Raw genomic sequence first — 23,699 nt, 5'->3', positions numbered from 1 at the left:
TTGTCAAATTTGTTTGGATTACGAATGTAACTCAGATATGAAAATGACACAGGTTTTGTTTTGGTTACTTCATTCTGTATTTTATTGATATGTATAGGAAGTACTATTAGAAAGTACTATTAAAACCAAGGAAGAGTGCTGTAGCCAAGAGTCGCCGACTAGAATATACCCGGAACCCTGCGCAGAGTTGATGTCTGCATAACAAGTACAAAGAAGTCTCCATTGTCTCAGTGTATTCATAACACTAAAGATAATTAAGAAATTTGATGAGTTGTCGAAAATTTGAAATCTCTTTTGCGGCTTGCGAGATCGCAACGACGACTAGATAGTCAGACGACTAGACAGACAGACGGGCATGTTCTTAGACACTCGGCGGTCGTCTGTAAATCTAAGGAAAATTGGATTAGACGGATCAAGAGATAGAGCGTTAAAAGCGCGCCAATTGCTGTGCAAGATGTCTGGGAACCGAACATTTTTATGTTTTCTTTCTTCTGGTTGCCATAAGCGCTGAAAATGGTCACGCACTATCGGTGGGTATTCCAATGTGAAAGGACACAGGTGATGGCTGCAGGTTTAGCGCGCTTCGTCTACCGTGGGAAACTCTAGAGCCAAATAGGGCTCTGCGTCTGGCATGTGCAGAAAATCCATCATAATGCTGACAATAGCTAGACAACAAATTCGGAACGTTGCTCAAACAATGCAACTGGGCCTTGGCTCAGAGTCAGGGCGCAGGTCGCTGCTGACATGGGTCTCTGTGGCAGCAGCTTGGACGCGCGCTACCTGGCCGCAGGTTGCCTGCGTATCAAATCGTCATTTGCTCTCTTAGTCAGCCAAGCGTACGGCTGCCCGTGCAGTTATCGATGGCACCTTCCCAACGTCCGACATTCAACTCGGCAATCGTATTTCTTAATTCCGCATTAATATATCCTATTCACATGCTCAAATACCAAAGACGTTACATCCTTAGAAACTGTCTCGCAACTGCTTTAAGGCGTCTTCTACCCGACTCTATTCGTTATTCATATTTCACTATTCACCGAGTTCAGTGCGCCTTGGTTTTTGCTATTTTCTTCAAAAATCTGTCCATATGGCTTAGTGGCTCAGTAGAACTTATCTTTTTGGTCGTCTGTCTTAAATATCCTTGAATATATTCATATTTCATTTATAAATAGGTTTATTTCTTTAAATTAAGCCGTTTTCTTTAGTGATTTTTCAATTAAGAAAGTGGATCTCATTAATTCCTAATGCGATGCCTTTCTTTACAGATCGCTGTATCATCAGTTTAAGATGTTTGTTAGATGATTTCACTCCTCGTTCAACAATGGCCATCCGTCGCCGCAATGAGAAGGCCTTGCAAACGAGACAGCTCGCCCTCTCCTTTTTGCTTTCTCAACTGTCATGTGAGATCTGATTTACTTATTACATATGCCTATATATATATATATACATATATATATTTATATATGTACATATATACAATTTATTTTATTATTTTTTTTTTTTGAATCATCGAGCCTTTCCGAATATCCGAGTATCCGAATATCATGCAAATCTCGCCACATATTTTGTGCGCAGCTGCCACGCTGCTGCTCTGCGGAGTTGCCTGCGAACTGCAACATTGCGTGTCGAGCGAGAATCCAAAGAACGAGAAATTCATATTGGATGAGAGCTCGTGGGAGCTGATGCTGCAGGGCGAGTGGATGATCGGCTTCTGCGTGCCGCTGATAATGACCTGCATTAAGTTTGAACGCGTGTGGAGCAAGTTTGCCAGAGAGAAGCAGCTGGAAAAGAGCGACATGATTGTCGCCAGCATGAAGCTGGAATATTCGGAAACAGTGATTAGGCGCTTTTCGTTGCATGAGTTGCCCACAATTTTGCATGTTAAAGATGGTGTATTCCGCAAGCTGCCGATTGTCCACAGCGTCGACGAGCTGAGGGAGCTGGCGGAAACAAGATGGCAGGAAACAGACCCAATGCCCTTCTGGCAGCATCCAAATGGCCTACTCATACAAGCCTACATTCGCTACATACAAGCAATAGATCAGGTCTACCAACTACCTTGGCTGAACACTGACTACGAGCATGCCACTTGGCTGGTGCGGATCGGGCTGGCTCTAAGCGTCGCCGTAGCCTTGACAATCGGCTGCGGAATTTACAACTGTATATACGAAAGACGACAACCGCCAAAACGTGCCAAGAAAAAGAAGGTATTGAAACAAGTTAAGGATCTATCTGCCGGCAAGCAGGAGGTGATCATTGAGGCAAGTCGGCATTTCCATCCAATAACAATATTCTTTAAGTTTCCATCTGATCCACAGAAATTTGTATTAGAATAATTCTTCCTTTTTGTTGCGTAGCCATTGTATTTAAATAGCTGCGATATCATTTCGAGCACCTCACCGTAGGACCAAAATCGCCAACATCTAAATGTTATTTGTTTAATCCGTATTTATGATTTTTTCTTTCGTCATCGTGAAACCTCCGGCGCCGGGTGTTCTTTGTGTTGAAAATATAAAACTAAATAAACTAACGACAAATGTTCTTCAATTTGGTAAATGGAAACAGTTCCATGTGGGCTGGTTTTATTTAGCGTTAAGTCCATATTCACGCTTCATATGCGCTCAGGCTGACCGACGAGAAAGCACGGACAGAGCCTTGATGGGTCGAGGCCAGATAGCCATTTCAATAAATGATATCTAAGTTAATGAAACTATATATAGCTTCGCATCAAATAAAAAGGATTTCAAGCTTAAGCTCTCTCGTGGGCTCTGTTTCTGTTTCAATCAACCGTTGGATTTGTACCTGTCACAAATACATTTGGCCTCAAGTCATAATCAAATTTTGGACCAAGGCAGCTGCCTTGAACTGACATTTGCTTTGCTCGTTTGACGAATGGATCTTTAGCTTCAAATATTTTATTTTGATTTTTTTCCTATTTTATTTATGCCCTGTCATAGGTATTATCCGTTTAAGTGGCATAAATGAAGAGCAATTTCTATTTGCAAATATCTACATCTATTTGTAGCCTGCCACAGTTTATCTAGCGTGTGCTTATGACTATAAAGATATTTATATATTTAAATATATTAATATAAGTAAAGTGAGAAAGGCAGCTAAGGATAAATCGAAACCAGCCCGGAAGTCAGTCTAAACAAATATAGAAATTTATAAAGTTCTAAAGCTCTAGCAAAACATTTATGTTCTTCATAAGTTTTAATATAACAATATAAAATTTCTTATTCTTTTTTATTTATTAGCTGCAAAGTTTATAATTGCACTTAGTAGAAATTTAAATTTTATAAATTTTCTTTCTATTCATGTTGGTCGACGTAAATAAAATTCCCATGGAAAACCGCAAAATTGTTGAAGTTTGCTTTTTGCATTTGGCATTTTCATAAACGAACGCGAGGGCAGCACAGTTGCAACTAGACACAACTTTGGCATAAATTTGTAATTCAAAACGATGGAACAACATGATGGGAATAATAATACGAATACTGGCAATGATAATAATGATGACTATAATAACGATGGAAGCGTTAAGATTGAAACTTACGGAATGCTGTGAAATTACAATGCATTATTCATGCAAGGAGACGGGGAGGCAACGTGCCAAGGAGGCAAGCAGGCAAGGAGTCGAGGAGGTGCAAACACAAAAAAAGTGTAAATCACTTGAGCTAAATGAAGATGTAAAGGCAAAAACTCTATGGCTATAAAGTACAAGAGCAGGGCTAACATAGCTTATTCAAATCGCTAATGCTCATTATAATTTTATAATATGACAGAGGGCGAGAGGGTGCGGGTCATAGATTGAAAGTCCGAACAAAATAAATTGTAACAAAATGCTGACAGCTCAGGATAGATTTACAGAGAAAGAGAAACTCTCAATTCAGAACGTGAAATATCAGCAATTGCGATTTATTTCATGTATTTGTTTGCATATCAAATACAATTTAATGTTTTAATATACTTACGGCATTCAGTAGAGGCAAATTTATTTATTTGGCTTGGAGAAATATACATTTTTTGGCTGCGAGGCCAGCTGCTGGCAAATGGGCCCATTTGTCTTGCAAGTATCGATTTAAGGACTTACAACTTTGAGTTGTTCCTCAATTGACTCTTCGTCTGTCCAGTTCGGAGGACGCACAAACGATTACCCAATTTCACGTGTTTAGATTGCAGTGCCCCACAAACAAAAGGGTTGATAGCCAGCTTTGACCCGGTCTATTTGTGCTTTCCCTTTTTTGGTTTTGCCCTGCGATTTGCGCATTTTGATTGATTGCCGCCAGTTACAGCGCACAAATTGAATGACCAACTGCTGCTCAAAGCAGGCCCAGTCAAAAATGATAAATAGACCAAATGACCCATTTAACTGTTGCGTTTCGTCTTGGTCCCGGGTTCTTGGCCCTTATCTACTCCTTTTTTGCCAACTACTCGTAATTGAGTTTCCCAGATTGCCTTTGGGGCTTTGGAAAAAATGTTTCAAGAGGCTTTAGTCAAATTAGAAACGAACGCACACCTAAATTGTACAGAGATGTCCAAAGATGCTTCGCTTGAACGTAGATTTTCTAATATTTATGCCTCCCGTGTCCCTGATTTCCGTAGCTATGTAATCGATTGTTATTTAGGGATTGGGGCTTTTCTTGCGTAGCATAAAATATATCTAAATTTATATATGCTCAGGCTCGCATTTGATTTTAGCTACTTAAAAGTTCCTTTAGGTATTTAATGCTCTTCAATATAAATATAAATATTTGGCTATTCTCAAAAATGCCCCTGACTGACAGAGTGTCATGTTTCAATTGCTGCTGTTTGGCGAACAGAGTTTCCAATTAACCGTTTCAATTGTCGCCTTCCTGTGGAAAACCCGCAATTATTGTAACATTCACATGGCCATGACAACACTCGCCGGGGTTCCATTTGACGTATCCTAAGCAGCTCTAGCTAGCCATTCATCCAGCCATCCATCAGCCGAGCTACGTAGATATAAATGCAGCAAACTGTTATTTACTTTTTTTTGTTGTACTCTAAAGTCTTTGAGGGCCTTTGCTTTGCTGAACTATTGTTGCCTTTTACAAAAGGCATCGAGGGTAGGCGGTGTTCAATAATACTTATTTTTCGTATGCCCAAGCGAAGGACGGCAATTATTATAGGGCCAAGAGAGCCATAGAGAGAGAGAGAGAGAGAAGGAGTCTGAGTGAAAGGGTTCTACGGGCATTAGCCGGCTTTATAGCGCACACACCATTAGCGAAATGTCAGGAAAAAGAAAGAAAGAGGCACAGAGAGGGAGACAGAGAGATTGAAAGGCAGCGAGTCACCGTTGTTTGTTGGTCGTTTGCCTGCGGGAGGGCAGGACAGCAACCAACAGTCGAGAAACAGGAAACTCGGAAAGGTTTCTGGTTCGAGTCGGTTTCAGTCCCGCCCAGCACTTCCGTGCCGGTGATAGCAAAGACTTTTAGCTGAAATGTCAATTGGGTAAAAATGTGCGTATTTTGCAAACAGAGCACATATACTTATGTAACACACACACACAGTATCACATGTGCTTACTTCTACATGTCTAGGTCAAACAGAAAAGGAAATGAGGAAGCAAAAAAAAAAAAAAAGAAAAAGGAAAACGCAAGAAAGAAATGGAAAGCTTTTGCCCAAATGAACCGGCAACTGAGCGGCTTGTGGTTGGGGCGGGTGTTTCGTAATGGTTAGGACAACTCCTGATAGTAGGCTAATAGAAATGCTTACATATTGACATAAAACTCTCGGGGGCATGATTGGATGATAACGCGACAGCTGCTATTAGGATTGATATGCGATATTGCTGCAATGTACATGGCCAAGCCCTCAGAGATAAGACTCATCGGACTTTGGTCGTGTAATTTGATTAATGCCTGCCCTGCTCACTGATGACAATACCAAAAGCTTCGATAATGCATGCAGCACACAAGAACAGACTGACTGGAATTGAAGGTGCGCACTGTCCATAATATCTTAAATTATATATAGGCTTAGAAAACTTCGATAGATACGAGTATTAGAATAAAAAAAAATTAAAGCTTATAAAATTAATATTCACAGCTTAATTTTTCTTGACTCGAAAAGCATATTTCGGGAACTTTAATTCAATTTATGATTTGAGATAATTAAAAGAACCGTGTCTTTGTGAGATTTACATCAAGATATTTCTATGTATTAAATAAATTATATTATAAAGTTGAAAAGTGTAATAATTTTGTATAGCTTGGCCATGCATCTCAAATTTAGAAAATAAATTCATATATTTTGAGCTAGGTCCAATTTTGTATTTGAAATTAAATTTCAGAAAAATTTTATAAAATTTTTCTTTTTATATTTTTATTAGCTATATGAATAAATTGATATATTTTGAACCAAGTCCAATTTTGTATTTGAAATTAAATAAATTTGAGAAATTTTATAAAATCTTCTTTGAAAATCATTTTAATATTTTTATCATCTACATGAATAAATTATATTATATTATTATTATATTATATTATATTATATTATATTATATTATATTATATATATAATATATGTATTTTGAGTCCAATTCTATATTTGAAATCAAATTTCAGAAAAATTGTATGCAATTTTTCTTTCTAATATTTTTATTATCTACATGAATATAACTACAACTTGCTAAAAGTAAATATGAATTGGTTTTAGCATTCAAAAGGAGTAATCAAATTCAAACTATTACTGAAAGCCTAACTATACAAATATTCAAGTGAAATTAATAATTATTGAATTGATTTGAATAAGGCAAGAATAGATTAGAAGAACAATTAAACTCAATTGTCTAACTCAATCTTAGTTTTTTTATTTGCCATGCTAAAATCTCTCAGACAGGACTTTCGAGTTAGTTGCCTGTTCAATATGTTTTGTCTATCGAAATTGAATCTCATAAATGTTGGATGCGGAAAGAGTTGCTACTTATCCGCTGCAATATGCATAGTAGAGGCTGAATTTCGGGTGGTTGCGCATCAAACTTGAAGCATTTATCCACTTGCTCTGACATCTGATGCAGATAGCAGAATAAATTTCTGAAAAAGCAGAGCGACGAGGCTGCCTGCTCTGGACGTGAGGTTCAGGTTCACTTTAGTCGTGTTTACTCACAGACATATTTGGACTGCATATTTACTAGCACCAGGGCTTGTCCATTGTTATTGCTATTTCGCAGTGTATGTGTGCGTGTGTGCGTGTTTTTGTGTGTGCGCGCGTGTGTGTACAGGGTGTATGGCTATTTGCCCGAGGTTTTTGTCGGCTCTGCATTGTTTGCTCGCATTGTTTCACATGGGCGAGGTGCACGTAGTTCACATAGTTCGTATTCAAGTCAGGGACTCCTCTCGATTCTTTGGCACTCATGCAAAACGCACAAAAGTGCGCACAGTGTCGTCCTCTTTGCGAGCGAGTATTCCTTCCAGCTACTGCCACGGCTCCTAATGCTGTCCCGGTTCCGACTCCCACTCACTTCCCTTTCTTTTCGCTTTTTTGCGCCTGACTCTCAACACAATGCGAGACATTGTTTGTATGGCTCGCATTGAGCTCTAGTTTTAAACACGTTTACAAAGAACTCCGCTCGGTTTCTCTTCTGAAATGTACACGCTGAAACAGTTTTTTCGTCCTCTGCTTCTTCTTCCTTTTGATATGTATGCATTGTACAGCACAAAAGTGGACAGCTCAGTTGACTATATTGTTGTCCCGCAGACCCGAGAGCCGGGCTTAGTTGCCCCGTCGAAATCCTAGTCGAAATATGAACTGCTCTTAGTCAGTTTCAATTTGTGAAACAGTGCCAAAACTTTGTCACGTCGCTTTCAGTATCGGGCCTATGCTCTAGGTAACAGGAGGCGGCATATGAACAATGATATGTTCTCCTTGATTACCATATTCACTTCTTCACAGATCACATCACACAGGAATTATATGCATGACCCGTTGCACCTATGCTGTGAACTCGTCAGTTGCTTCTTATTAAATGATTTTGTCAAATGTTGAACAGTTTTTCATGCGAAGTAGAAGCAGCCGAATGTAGCTGATGTCGTGCGAAATAAGACATTTCCAATTGGATTTATATATATATACAAGTGTATATATCTATATTGAAATTGTTGCGAATCTGGCAATATGGTCGACGTTGTCTGGCTGTTGTAGCTGTTGCCTTACAGCGCGTTGGCTTATAAATTTTAGATGCGATTCATTTAACTTTTAATTGGCAATTAGTTTCAAGTTACGCAGCAAATTTGGCTCAAGTTTTTCAATTATTGATGTTTAAATTGCCACTGCCAATTGCCGCCCTTCCTACCCATTCAGACAGTTCATCCTCTGCAACATGTTTGAGTTCCCATCGCTTTGAGCCATCCTTGGAGTTCAGTTTTAGCCTAAGTAACGCCCGGAAGGGCGTCAATTAAAAAATTATATATCCCCCGACATTTCCAAATGCATATTGCAGGCGCTCAGCTGACTTTGCCACATTACCAACTTTGGCTTGCCCAGCATTTGCCATTTAATATTCAAATTGTGCCCCTTTAGACGTGCCACATGCCAATAATTACGAACTCACTTAGCCACACACACACACACACAGACACAGACACACATGAACACCTCCACAAACACATACTCAAATTTGCATCACGCGCTGCTTCGATTGTTCAACAATTTTGTTTGCCAGCCATTTAAGCACTGAAAATAAATCCCATATAATTTTATTTAAACCTATGTTTGCGGAAATTTACTGTGTTTTTATATAAAATAAAAGTTTTTAATTAAAATAAATATTTATTCAATTCTCAATTCAAGTGCTTGTTGATGTAGCTTTTACCCATAGAGAGGGAAAATTAATTCGTTCTGTTTTATTTTGAATATTTCATTTAAAGCAAATTATTTAATTGCTACTTCAGTTAGGGGCCACAAATTTGCTTTTGTGTGACAAAATATTTAGTAAAAAAATTTAATTTTATTAAAATAAATTGTAGACATTAGTGTAAGCACTCTACAAATTTATTAATTTAAATATATATTTAAATATTTATTTTATGTAAAAAAAATGCGAGTTTTATTTGAATTTCCTTAACATAAATTTGAAGCTGAAGAAGTTTCACACACTTCATTGCGTAAGCTAAATATAAATATGTATTTAAAACTCAAATTAAAATTGTTAAAGTCTTCTAAGCATCTGTTTTATATATATAAAAAAAGCAATAATCAATTACAAATTAATATAAAATAAATAAAAGAAACTTGAATTAAGTTTTTATTTTACAAAATTCATAATGAAACTGTGACAATTTTTGAGCTACATATTTATATAAATATTGTAAAAATAATATTTATTTGTGAGTTGAGAACTTTGGAAATCAAAGCAGATTACTCGAAGGACCTTTTGATCAAGAACCCCGCATCGTTCAAGAGGCGAAGGCAACAAAGCTAAGCATTTGACATTAAAACTGTAATAAATGTCATAAATTGTTAACAGTTGATTGCACTTGATTATTTTTATCGCCGACGCAACGTCATCGATGGCAATTGCCAGGAGCAGACCAGAACTCTGGGTCTCGCCATACACCTACAACACTTCGATGCCAGCAATATTCCTGCAGCAATAATAAAAACGAAACGTGTGCGGTTTTAATGTGCCTCACACTCTGCCACAACAAGCGATATCAAAGGCAGGAATTGAAGCAGCATTTGCGACTGGGATTGGGAATGGGGAGAGCGTTTTGCTGGGCCTATCGCAGTCGTAAAGGACAACAGAACTGAAATCAGCTGCCACGGATAGTGCGAAACATTCTCAAGTTCTTGTTGCGCTTGTCTTTTACGACCTGTTTCCACATCCCCAAACCCGATTTGGCTGCCGAAAATGCGAAACCGAACGCTTACGTGCATATAATATCGCATAATATTTTATGGTCTTATTTCAATATCAAACGAAACGGAACGGAACGGAACGGTCAGCCTCGACGATTGTCTCCTTTCAGTTGCCATTTACACATCATAAAATTTTGGAGCGTGTCGTCTCCCTTGGCAGCTCCAATTGCTGGACGTTAGAGGACCGCCCCGCTTAAGAGTAACCACTGAATGCCACCATTAAATGTCATTTGAAAATAAAATGTGTAGCTGCGGTTGCTATTCAACCCCATGAAAAACATCCACAAGATAACGAAAAAAAAAACAAAAAGACCACGAATCTCAGTCACAGAACAACTTGAAATCTGCTCTGGTATTTGCCCGGCGGCCAGATAAAAAGCAAAGTTTGCAATTACTAGCCTTGAATACAAGTCAAAACATCACTTTTAATAGGCTTCAACCCAGGAGCCATTCATAAAAAGAGAAGCCGAAAAACTGAGGCAGCTAAGCAAAAATATGTCGAATGTTGCCTGCCGACTAACAAGCTGGCATATCGCCTATGCAGGCCTGGCATTAATATGAAAATCATGTAAGCCCTCGTTGCCGAATTAGTTCTTGCCACACTCAGCCCACTCAACCCACTCGACTCGGCGACCCAATGCCAAACGATGCCCAAAAGCTGCATTCCGCACCCAATGAGAGCCTTCAAGTGAGCAGTCCAAAAAATCTAGAGCATAATGTTCAGTAATACCCTGTAAGCTGTACTTAACTGGCAGGCTCGATCATTTGAATATATAATATGGAGTAAAATATAAAATATGAAATATATAAACAAATTTATATATATTGTGTAGTCTTCAGTATATCTCAGAGCATCTGTTTCAGAATGTCTACATTTCAGATCATACCTTATGCCTATACCTCTTGGAGCTATCGACAAGATATACAGTAGTCGTATATACCCCATTCTTTTCAAAATAATTTCCTTTCATCTTTCAAATACTCGAGCCCTTAATTTGAAGTCCTAGAACCATTTGCGTATACAATTTGCATAGCACAGGGTATACACAAGTCGCACATGCCCCGCAGCTGCGAGGTTAGTTACCATTGTTGCTGCTGGGCCATTACACGTGTGTGCGCTGCCCATTATGTGGTTGTGTGTGGGTTATGAAAGGGTAACTGCGAGTATTGGTAAATTTCATTGGAGCTTTGTGTTTGTATTTGCAAGCGAGTTTGTTTAGTTTGCCGGGGCAGAGGTGGGTGGCTGCGGTGTGGGCATATAAGGCGCTTAATATGCAAAGTTTGTAACTTAATTTAAATTCCCTTGGCGTGCACTTATTACTTTGTGCCAACTTTGTTGCTGCTGCTGCTGCTGCTAGTTGTGCTACTGCCGCCTGGCACTAAAAACAAAACCGAAACTAAAACTGAAACTAAAATAGGCAACAACTTGGCAGGCCCACACTTTGTAGTAGTCGCACATGAAAACAATTTTTTGATAATTAAAGTTGAGCATTCCTTGGACCACTGTGTGCACATCAGTGTGCTCAGTAGGCCCGCAGCAATTGCTAATGTTGGCATTGGGCCCTGGCTCCATTTCAAGTGTCAGGTTTCGCAGAGTTGAAAAGTTCAGCAGAAAAAACTATGCCCAACTTTGCCTTTAGCCCGGCTATTACTGCTATCGCAACACGCTGGCTGTAAGTATAATTTTTTTTAACTCATCCAAACCCAGCCAAAAACATGCACAAAAACCAACAGCTGAATGTGAGCACAAATGAAATGAGTCCACAGTCTTTTGACTGTACCACAATTGTGTCTCGCCTAGAGCCAACTTCTTAATTGAAGCCAAAGAAGCGAAATTCAAAGAGATCACTATTTAAAACAGCAAAAAGCAGTAAAGCTTTGTGGCTTGGCTCTGACATAATAAACAATTCCCTTCAAACTTTTTTTTTACTCATAACACAAATATATTTTGTATAACTGGCTATATCTAGGGCTATATCTAAGTGTAGAATGTCTGCTAGGCGCTGGCATGAAATTCTGTCAGTTACTTCAGTGCATCAGTTGCAGGTCCTTGACACGCATCTCGTGTGCTCTACCCTGGAACTCGTGTTACTTATAAAGAAAACATTTACAAAGTAAGTGGCATAAGCTGCTTGAGAAGTCTATCAGTATCAGGAGTAACTAATTAGCGGCGTATGAATAGAATCTGAATATGATTTAAATTATGAGTCCACAATCAGAGCAGTCGTGTCAGGTCAGCTTAAGATATCGTCAGAAAAACTAGGACAGCTTGAATAGAGCAGCTGATAGACAACTAAAATTAGATTTAATTAAATTTTTCTAATCCATAAAGGAAGAATTTAGACGTAGTTTGACAATAGTTTCAGATGTTCACTGAGAGTGCTTAGTTGTTTATGCCTCTTGTACTTAATCTTTATTTCTAAAACTATAATATTCTAAAAATTTAATTTCAATCAGATTTCCGCATAAGACTTAATACTTTTTAGAATATATATTTTTTTAAAATTCACAACTAAACTTACCTTTAAAGCTTGAAAAGTTTAATAGAATATTATAGAGAGATCTGCTATTATTTATGCCAACTATAATTTACACATAAACAATTTATTTATCGTTGGATCGGCACTGTTTGTGTAGTTTGCTTTAAAAACTTTCTTGTGAAAGCCTAAATAAACAAGTATTCGGAATTCAGTTTCCTTTTGGCCAGCTGCGACCTAGACTGACAATTCCAAATGAATGGGCGTGGCTGTGGCAGAGAGGAGTCGAAATGAAGGCGGTCGGGGGTCTGGCTGAGGCAGTTGGCAATTCCGGCAGGACATTATTTAAATTGCCATCAGGTTAGGACAGGCAATAAATTGAAATACGACTACAGATGATGAAGGTGGTGCACAGGTGCGCAAGAGGCGGTTGGGGTTGGACTGTGGGAGGGCGCGGTCTGTGACAGGGCGTGCGAAATGCATTTAAATAAATAAGCTACGGCAGTGTAAACAAAGCGAGAAAACACGACAAATATACATATATAATATATATATATATATATATGTGTGTGTGTGCTTGAAGTGTATTTTATATCATTTCAAATGCGACATAATTAAAAATGTCACTTGCTTACCCGATGGCCCCTCGGGGCCTACGACGAACTTGCGCGCACCTGTGCGGCGACTGCGGCTAACCAAAAAGTTTTCGCACATAATTTATATACTTATGAGAGTGTGGCAGTGTGTACCTGTGCAGGTGTGTGTACTAGTGTGTGTGACAATCACAGAAATAGAATTTCTTATAAGCAGCAGCAGAAACGGAACTGGGAAACTGCGCTGTTCTGCGCTGCTCTGCTTGTGCCACCAAAAATGCCAACAATGCGCGCTTGTCACTCGAAATTACTTTATGCAAAGCGCCGAGAGATGTGTGTAAGTGTGTGTGTGTGTGTGTGGTGTGCAGTGTGAGAGGGCAGCAGCTGACAACCAACGAACCAAGCAACCATCAGCAGCTCATCCTGCTCAAACCACAAGCTGCTCCAGCTCCTGCTCCTGCTCCAGCTCCTGCTCCTGCTCCGCCACCTTTAACCACTACTCCAACGCCTTTATCCCCCTTATCTATTCCCGAAGGAAACACTTGCTGCTTATGGATTTCATAGCTGTGGAAATTTCCTTCTTTACCAGCATCTTCTTCTTCTTCTTCTTCTGGGTTTTTTATTTTTTGTCATCTCGTCTTTTACAAAGTGGCAACTGGAAATGTTAGCTACAGCGAACCCACAGCGTGCCCAGCCCCTTTCGCTGCCACGCCCAGCCGCTCCACACACTCTTTCAAGCGACACAGCAATTTACCGTTCGCATCTTTCTTCATCATGCGGCGGAGGCTCAAACAACATGACGTTTTTATTTTCGCCACACCAAACGTGGATTGTTTGCATTTGTGAATATGTAAATATATATTTCAGCGCGTTGCCCGATCCCAGGCACTAGGCACCAGGCACCAGGCACAAGCCATAAGACAGCACAGGATACCCTGTGATGTGTGCTTTAGCTGGCAGGGAATGTGGCATGTGTTGACGTTTGCAGCAGCAGCAAGCCGTAATTGTGTCTGTGACTGTGTTACAAGATGCTTTGCTTTTCGGTTCCTCTTATTTACCATTTCTTTCTATTATTTTTTTATGCTCCTCCTCCTCCTGCAGCCTGTGGCCTGTGTTGCCTTAACGTGCATTTTGTAGCCAGCACAGTGAGCTCAGCTCGAAAAAACAACACTTTTGATGGAAAGCTGACAGATTGATAATATCATTAGATATCTCTAATTAGATGAATTGGAAGAATCTGCATTAAATTTATTTTATGATATTTCTAGTGGCTGTCTAAATATATCGGAAGAGTTCATTAAAATTTGACAGCTTTTATGATTATGACTGACTGACGATGAAGTTTTAAGGAAAAATTCTGTGATAAGAATTCTGTATTAGAGCTTTATAACTCTTACGTACTCTTAACACTTTTTTTGCTCTATAAAATATATTTAATTCATTTGTGCTTAGATTAAGTTGCCAAAAAGATGGCTGGAGATTAATGTAAAATATTTTGTATAACAAAAAAAAATTCCTTTTGGAATATGCAAATAATTGATTCAATATTATAATCCTAAATCAGAAAATAACACATATACTCAAAAGTCTACAAGAAAGTCTACATTGGAAGCTCTCTTCTGGCTATTGATTGACTATTTCCTCATCTACTCATGAGAGTTGCATTCTTAAGTCTTCAATTTTTATTCAATATTGAAAATTCGAGCTGTAAGTTTTCTGCTAATTCAGTTATGCTATTTTAAGGTGAACATTGCAATTGAATAAAAAATTATTATTATATTATAAATTAGTAGGCAATGAGAAATTTCTGTATTAATTATATTTTCCTTAACTTTAAACCAGATTTTTTAGTTTTATCATAACTAAAGTATTGTATTAATGAGCCTAATTCACGCATGTCAAGTTTGGCACATTGCTCGCTTTATATGCTAGAACTACGAATTATTTCTTACTAATGATAATTTCTCAATTTATTGTTGCCTACTTTTAGGTCCGCAATAACCTGAAACATTAAATTTGAATATGAAATTCTAGAGAAGGGCTAAAAAACACTTAGTCAAATCAGAAAGAGGAATGCAGACAGTCTCAGAGACATCATTGCAGCTTGAGCGCTGCTCCATAGACTTGGTACCACTGTGCACCTGCTGCTGTCCTGTTAGCCGCTTGTGTCTGCCATCGCGGAGGTATATTCGGCGGCATTGCAAACATTTCACGCATATGATTTATTTTTTTCGTTTTGCGAGCAAAAAATTTACAATTTCCGCTGCGTTTACCCCAACGAGACCATTTCGCGAGCACGCACGTTTGTACGCGAGTGTGTGTGTGTGTGTGTGTGTGCGTGCGTGTGTTTCTGTATCTGTAAGTGAATGCTCATGCTCACCCACTCAGCGACCCACTGACTAATGTGGCCACATATGCCGCACATCCTCTTTGCAGACCGACAACCAAGTGGAGGAGCTGTACAAATGGTTGGCAGCTGAGCAGCGCGAGGGGGGCTTTGTAGGTTGTGTTGTGATTCCTTTTTGCGGCGCTCTGTTCCCTCCTTTTGACTAATGAGGTTGCCGCTCCATTTGTTGATTGCCGCAATCGTGATACGCCACGCTCCAATCCCTTCGCACGGCCAACACATGTTGCCTACTCCGCCGGCCCTGCGCTCCTCCCGCTCCCCATCCCTGCAGCATCCCCGCTCGACAATGTTTACAAATTTTTCTTTTCTTCTGCTCACAAATGTATGCGAAAAAATTCGCATCATTCTCAAACGTGCTCAACGACAAGGGCAAATGGCGTTGCCTGGCTTTCCATTTAAATATTATATAGTTTAAAATTTAATCCTGCTGTTCAGCTGGGAGCTTGAATAGTCTATGCAAATGCGCGAATATATATAGACCGTTGTACATAGCTGAAATTTCATTTAATCTAGGTGCTGATCACATTCACTTGGCATTGCAAACATGCACTCATATCATATACACAATTTTATGTCTAGCTTATATCATATATATCATTTCATATATTAAATCATATAGTATTCTAGAGAGTTAATGTCGACATTCTGAACAAATCAGCCTTTAGCTATAGCTTCATAATTTTCAAGTGAGTTGTTAACCTTCTCTACAGCTCAACCTTAAGTTTTATAATCCACTTTATCAATTTGTCAAAAATATATAATCAAAAAATATATTCAAACATTCATCGAAAATAAAAGCAATAAAAAATAAATTATAAAATAATAATTAATTGGCTAGCAAATTGTAAGCTTTTTTGGTCTCTTTCTTAATTTAAGATGTAAATTATTTTGTTTTTGTTTTTTGTTTTGTGTCTTGTTATACCTTATCGAGTCGATTAAGCATAAACATGAGTTGGCAAAAGTTTGGAGCTGTTGTCGTAACGCTTTGTAGTCATCATGTTCGCAGCTGATTCTAATCAGAGCTGCTAAACTTTTGCAATTAATTGGGTTAATAGTGTGCGCCAACAGTTGAATACTTTGCTTGCATTAACTTAAAAAAAAAAAAAACAAAAAACAAAAAGAGAAGAAAAACGAAAACAAGTTTCCCCCGTGAGGAGGGTCGACTAAAAGGAGGGTCGTCTTGTCAGGGGTCGGCTATCCCCACCCTAATTGCGCACGTCTGAGGAAATCGCATGACTTTTCGCGAACATGCCACCAGCACAGCAGCAAGCAGCAAGTAAAACAACAAAAGGAGAGCCAACAGCAACAACAATGTCAGCGGCATGCAACATCAATTTGTGCAACATGGGCGAAATTTCACGCATGCAACGGGGAGCAGCGACGCGTCGTGCGAGACAAGCGCAGACAGAAAGTTTAATCAATGCTGACAGAAGACAATGCGATGGGCGTTTAGGGGCTAGGGAATAGGGGGCACGGAAGATAGGGGACCGATAAATGATGCAACGGGTGCACTGGGGGAATCGTTGTCTTTGACGGCACAGCAGGAGAAGCTTCAAGACTGATTACAGGCAACGTTCACAAATCCGGCTCAAGCAAAACAGAATTGAATATCTTTGAAGTGGAATTTCCGCTCACTGAGAAAACATTTTCACAAATTTCGCAGTCTTATAAAGGTATATGGTATCAATCTGAATTACATTTTATAACAGGCTGGGCTCAGTTGACATTTGCAATGTTTTATTATGTGATCAAAAAATCGAATGAAAAATATTCCAGATATCACATCTGGAGTTAACATTAAAAATACTTACGTTATATTTAACTGTAACTTTTAAATGTAGATAGATTGTGGACTGTCTGCTTACTAATCAAACATTATTTGAGTCTGAAATTTCAAAAAAACCCTAGCTAGAGACACGCTAAGTATTTGCCAGAAAATGGAAATTCTGTGAATGCAAATCGATACTACGAATCAATATTCCAGATTCTAGATAGTTATGTCAGCCAAAACTCAGATGACAAATTTTCCAGTAATGATCAGACAAGTTTTAAAAATGATAATTTATAGATCATTTCAATTATCTAAAAATTGCAGTTTGCTCTGCTCAAATTGGTTATCTGAAATATGAGCTTAGATGCTATACATCTTTAGGAACATTTATATAGTTTATATATCTTTATATACTGCTTCATATTAAAAATTAGACTATTTCATTCACGTTTTAAAATTTGTTTAATGTTTTTAAAAATTTTTAAATTGATTCAAGTCGTGAACTAAGCCATACATGATTTTATTAGCTATTTTTATTGTAATAATAATTATTATTATTATTATTATTAAGTTGCTTTGAATAAGAGAGAGTTGACTTTATCTAACATTCTTACATCTTACTTACTAAATTTCGGACAAGACAATTGACTTCAATTTATACAACAAACATAAATATATAATATAATTACTCTAGTGCTAGTATGAAACTGTCTATATAATATAAATTTAGTTTTGGATAGGGACAGAGGACAGAGAGTTTAACTAGCGAGCACAAAGGCAAACAGCTCTCAGAAATATAGCTATATAAAGACGGATAATAACAGCTGTACTCAATGCATAGCTCATGGCAGAGTACAAGTAATATATATATATATATATATATATATATACCTACATCAGTTAGCTTTGACTATATATGAGCAGCTCTCATTATTGATTAATAATATATTCTCATTCTATGTATAAGGGCCTGTTTCGTTGACTCTGTGAAACAATATTTGATGCACTCGATGCTCAGCTCGTGGGTTTGAAATATCATTATGTACTTATATGCGTACAGCTCACTCGAACAAGTCTGGGAATTGTTTGGCCGTATCATTAAAATGTTACCTGTGTGTGTGTGTGTGTGATTGGTAAAACAGACAGCCTGCATTTTTTGCCCGCTCCGTTGTGAGTTTCCGAGTTATAAAATCGTTTGGCAGAACAGACGCACGCAATTAAACGTGAAATTGCATTGTGAGAGTCGACGATGGCGATGGGACGGGGCCGATGTTGGCGATGAATAACAATAAATAAACAATTTTCCGGCACGATGGTTGAAAGATACTCGCAACGGGCAATTGTTGTAACTGTTTGCTGCATGCCAACGGCTCGGCAATTCACGCGGGTGACAAATTGACAATTTGTGTGCGGCGAGCGGGAAGACACAAAGGAGCATCCCATTGTTTGCCAGCGACTCACAAAATATTTGCACAAATTATTGAGAAAGGGGCGGAGAGATCGAAACAAAAATAATATACATAAAATAAAAGCTAGCCGACAGACAGACCGCAGCGGCTGACTCGTTGATATGTAGCTAGCTGCAGGAGGGGGTAGCACGCCAATTGAATCAATCGTGCGTGGAAGTGAACAATGCCGTGGCCGGGACCAGAGGGCAGGGGCAGGGGCAGTGGTCGAGCGATTGCGCGATCGACAGCTGACACAGATCCTGGGACATCCTCGCAGCAGCCCCTGCGGCAGCCATGCGCCATATGACTCAATTGATGCCGTCGTTCCCAGTGTTTCTTTTGTCGGTTCATTTGCATGCTGAGCTCGAGTACCTGAGTGTGCTGAGTTCTCAGTCCCGAGTCCTGGCCCATGCCCATGCCCATGCCCATTCATAAATGAGCGCAGGAGCAGGCGCAGGCGCAGGCAGCTAACAGCATTTCCTCTGACATATGAAACACGTTTCCGGTAACGTTCGACTGGTTCCGGCCTGCCATAAACAAATCCCAGGCAGGCGACCTTCTCTCCCTGTGTGTGTGTGTGCGAATGCATTTCAGCTGTTCCCATTCAATATTGAAATATTTTTAGCACAAGTGCCGCGTGTGGGTGCGCCGCATGTTTTCCATTTACCATTTTCCATTTTCCATTTTCCGTAGAAAACCAAACGAGCCTCGACCCAGCTGAAAGGATTGAGTGACGCATGTTAGGATTTGCTCTTGCCAACCTTTTCAGCTGTTTCTCAGCAATTCACAGCTGAAATTGTTCGCTCGCTCTACACGTGACCCAAAACAGCTGCCGGCCAATGATTTATGTATCTAAATCTGTGGCAGATTGGCTATGCGAATTGGCATTGGCACACAACTAGAAGGGGTTCACTACTCTCATCTAATATGGGAAATGCATTCGCAACAATCAGTTCTAGTTAATCGATTTGTCTGGCTCTAACTGCCGAACAACACATTTCGCTTATCAGCTAAAGAGAACTCTTAGAACTAAACTCAAATTGCATTTTGTGTTTTGAATATAGAAAACTCTAGTGATATGCATAAGGATGTCCTTTTAGCATACAATTATTTTAAGCTTTCCTAACAATCAAGGGAAATACTACACTCGTGACAGGATTTCATCGAAGGATCCGTTGTAGTTCTGAACAAGAAATCTAAAGCATTCAATGTGATCTTTCAACACTGCCTTGCTGGGAACAAATTATATAATTTTTATTATACTTTGAATACACTCACTCTATAATTATAATACACTTGTCATGGTCAAGGTTTTCGGTAACCTTTTATTTTGTCGACTCGAGTGTAACGACTGAAGAACTGAAAACCCTTAAGTGGATTCTACGTTTATAGCCCTCGCCACTGCTGCGTCCCTTGACGAGTGCAGCGAATCGATTTGAGTTAATTCCACGCTTCGACGACCGCAAAAGAAAAGAAGCAAACCTCAAACCTTGACAAAAGTGCAGGCCAACCCTTGGCACGGACAACACAGTCCGCTTCGAATTTGGGTTTGGGCTTGGTTTTCCTTTACTCGCGCTCGCACTCGCATTCGCACTCGTAACATTTTGACAACTCAATTGTCATTATTATTGCCTTCAATTTCCGTTGGCCGTCGAGCAGCGAGTCGACTCCGGCGCATTTCTATGCAAATTTGTTACCAACCCAACCAGCTCGCGTCGTCCCGCAGTCAACGTGAATTGGAGAAACGGAAATTGCTTTATTATGAACCATTCCTTAATGCCCATTCTCCCTGGAGGACGTCCAGAGCACTTGGTTTATGCGCTCGCCGACCAGGTAGTAGCCACAGGCCAGCAGTATGATCGCAGCAAAGAAGCAAAGCCTGGTCGCCGGCATCAATGCACCCAAAAACGGATAGATCCAGATGCCGGTGTAAAAGAGCACGAAATATATCCAGATTAGATAAAGGATTAGGGCAGCAGTCAAGCCCGCGAGTCCCCTGCCTCGTTTCGGATATTGATGTGCAGTGGTGCACAACTCCAGCAGCGCATAGACAGCCACATGGCAGTGCATGGTCCACTTGAGCCACTTCGGATAGATCAGCTCCAAAAAGTACGGATAGATCGACTCACCATCGATGGCACACAGCGTCCAGAAAGTCACGCTCAAAGTTAAGGCCAAGGGCAGCACTAGGCAGGCCAGCAGATAGTCTCGCCACTGCTGCAGTCGCTGCAGCCTCAGCAGATCATGTAGACTAGCGAGCAGATAGTAGCCGCACTGCAGCAGCCCGTTGAGGAACGTCAGATACTTGAACTTGCCACCCACGGGCGCCAGCAGTCCCAGCTGCACGGCTACTGATGGCAGCTGCGCATAGAAGTACTCATAGTAGATCGCATAGCCCAGATGCACAGTGGCCAACAAATGGAGCAATAGGCGCGTCTTATGCGCACTCGCTAGCACCAAGCGTGACTTCATTTAGACTGCACTTTGTCTGCAGAATAAATCATAAAAAAGCTATTGATAGCTGTGACGCGCTACACCTGATTTGATGCGGTTGATAATACTCTTATTGAGAGAATACACATATTTTTGGAAGCGTAATTGTCCGTGTTTGGGGCTTTCGCATTTAGCGAACTTAACTTTCAGCCTCTATTTCCTTGAGCTTCCTTAGCTCTTTTTATATGAATGTAGAAACTTTTCTGCTAATGAGAGTTTCCAGTATTTGGTCAAGGTCAGCTTCAATTGTCACTTTGCCCTGTTGACATTAAGCAGAACTGCTTTTAGCTTCTAGTAGGACTTGATATACAAAAATACTTTATTAAATTCATTCATAAAGCAATTGGCATACTCTTTGAGCAATAGAAGAAAGATAGATGGACACATTAACAGTCGAAGGTAGAAACATTTGATGTCTAAGAGACTGACTAGATGCTCGGAAGTTATGATTCGAGAATGAAATTAAAATAATCCTATATTAGCCAATTTGTTTCCGCTTAGATCTTCTTTTTTATATACATCAAAGTTCAAGTGCTCCTTTAGCTCTTTGTGATGTTTGGCTTAAAGTTGCAATGCAAATTCGGCAAATCTGAAAAAAATTTTAAATGAAAAACTTTTAATAGTATTTTTGCGATTAGGATTACTTTTGATTGCCATATGAAAATTTAGAATTGTTTGAATGTGCATTAGCTATAAGCGGCTTAAGTGATTGCCAAGTTAACTTGAATGCTGCTGCGCTTACTTGTGTTGTTAGTGAAACACTTTTAAGATGATTTTTGTTTGGCTTGCGACTTTTGCTGTGACAGAGAGAAGACAAACAAGCGGGGGAAGCTGCGAAGCTGCTCAAGGATTCTTGTCACTTTTGCTGTATTTACACACACGAAGCGCCTCTAACTCAATTAGGCCGCCACATTTATTGTGCAAATATAAAAATTACTTACGCCGCATGTAAATAAAAAGTACACAAACACAAACAATCAGCTGCAGCCAGGCACATCCTTTGCGAAAGGGACTCCAACTCGAACTCCAATTCCAGCGCCAAACTGACAAAAACCTAACCCCATGTCTCAGTCGAATGTAAACGTCTTTATTGCGTCATGTTTTATTTTCTGCTCTTCTTTTTGCTTGCCCCTTGGCTGTGTGCCTGATAATGGAAGCCAAGTACTAACCAAGGTGCTGAGCCATTATTCCATACAAAAATGTTGTTTCTTTTATTTCATGTGCAAAGCCTAAGCGTAAACATCACAAATTTTACTTTTGATGCTACTAAATATGACAATTTGTAGCTCAAAGCAGGCGCAACTAAGTGACATTGTGAAGAGCTAGAATAGAAAATGGAGTATTTAGAGTATGCATTATTAAAGAAAATAGAGAATAGAAGAGAATGAAGAGCTAGAATAGAAAATGGAGTATTTAGAGTATGCATTATTAAAGAAAATAGTTCAATCATATAAATAAATCATGTGAAGCTGCCAAAGAAAGCAGCAGAATTTATGATTCTACAATTGAAGCGTATTGCCTTTGTTGCAGTAAATATTTGTGTGAATATTGATATTATTGATGATAAATACTTTGATGCCTTTGCTAATAATAATATCAATATTCACACACATATCGTATCAGTAATTATAATATATAATATTTTTAATTTATTTAGCAGATACTATGTAAAGAATCAATAAGCACTCACATGGCATTGCGAAGAGATAAGCCTTTAAAATTTTTTTAGACTATTCGTAGTTGTATAATATTAGTTAATGCTCCAAAAACATTTCAGTTCATACGAAAATCAATATTTTCATCGGAAGGACCAGTTAACAAGTAAAGAACTAAAAAAATCTGATGAGTCTTAGTCTTAGAAAATGGTTTCTACAAATAGTCAAGACGGCACTTGTACAACTTGGTTGATGTTGAGAACGGGTCTACAGTCAAATAACTGTATTTCTGCGCTATGCACTAAAATCTGTAGAAGTTCAAGCTTCTTCGTTTTGCCCTTGCAGTTTCCAGCTTGCAGCTGCAGAAGATACAGAAGGAAAGACACATATTCTCTCTCTCTTTCTCTCTCTCTATATCTTTCTCTCTTCAGTTAGTTAACGAGTATATATAAACTTGGAAATTACTGGAGTGCCAGTAATTTTTTGAGGCATTGTATATTCTATAGAAGCCAATTTGTCATCTGTGTGCCCCAAGTGCAACTCCTAGCTTAAAATGTTAGATTCGCTTAGTCGAAGATGGCGCCTGCCCATTAACTGTACGATTACCTGGCCACAATTAATGTTTAGCCACAAGGTATAACATTTCAGGAGCCAACCCCAAATTGAGCTATGCATTCACTTTCATTCCGAGCTGCGCAAAATGTCAGCTGTAATGGACATTCTCTAACTTAGCCAAGGATCTCATGATGGTCGCATCTTCTGGGCCAGCTGATCTACCGGCTGTGCATTGCAACTCACGCGGCAACCACCAAAAAAAAGAGAGAAACAAAATGTGAGCGACTCATATTTCAGCGCCATATGCCGCAGCGACTTCTATCGACGGGGTTGTGGTCAGCTAGTCGACCCGACCGCAGGGTCATTAAATGCGAGTGCGCACTGTAAATATTTATTTGTTTTCCTTTGGCGGCGCACA

General features: G+C 39.3%; 2 protein-coding genes across 2 annotated transcripts; one reads left to right on the top strand and one right to left on the bottom strand.

Moving 5' to 3' along the window:
- Nucleotides 1-1,503: 1,503 nt before the first annotated feature.
- LOC111593126 (thioredoxin-related transmembrane protein 1-like) lies at nt 1,504-2,530 on the top strand. The gene is made up of 2 exons (XM_023305727.2): nt 1,504-2,261; nt 2,319-2,530. Exons 1-2 carry the CDS (start codon nt 1,545-1,547, stop codon nt 2,334-2,336), a joined length of 735 nt encoding a protein of 244 aa, XP_023161495.1. The 5' UTR covers nt 1,504-1,544; the 3' UTR covers nt 2,337-2,530.
- A 17,559-nt stretch (nt 2,531-20,089) lies between these two features.
- Nucleotides 20,090-21,057, bottom strand: LOC111593129 (androgen-induced gene 1 protein). Its single transcript, XM_023305731.2, has one exon. It carries the CDS (start codon nt 21,048-21,050, stop codon nt 20,352-20,354), a length of 699 nt encoding a protein of 232 aa, XP_023161499.2. The 5' UTR covers nt 21,051-21,057; the 3' UTR covers nt 20,090-20,351.
- Nucleotides 21,058-23,699: the final 2,642 nt, after the last annotated feature.

Source organism: Drosophila hydei, unplaced genomic scaffold, assembly GCF_003285905.1.
Source record: "Drosophila hydei strain 15085-1641.00,03,60 unplaced genomic scaffold, DhydRS2 tig00000001-arrow-pilon, whole genome shotgun sequence".
Lineage (NCBI taxonomy): Eukaryota > Metazoa > Arthropoda > Insecta > Diptera > Drosophilidae > Drosophila > Drosophila hydei.
This window is presented reverse-complemented; position numbering and strand designations above follow the sequence as displayed.

Bases quoted from the DNA above. Each gene is read 5' to 3' on its own strand.
- LOC111593126 (XM_023305727.2), top strand. From the start codon at position 1,545: ATGCAAATCTCGCCACATATTTTGTGCGCAGCTGCCACGCTGCTGCTC.
- LOC111593129 (XM_023305731.2), bottom strand. From the start codon at position 21,050: ATGAAGTCACGCTTGGTGCTAGCGAGTGCGCATAAGACGCGCCTATTG.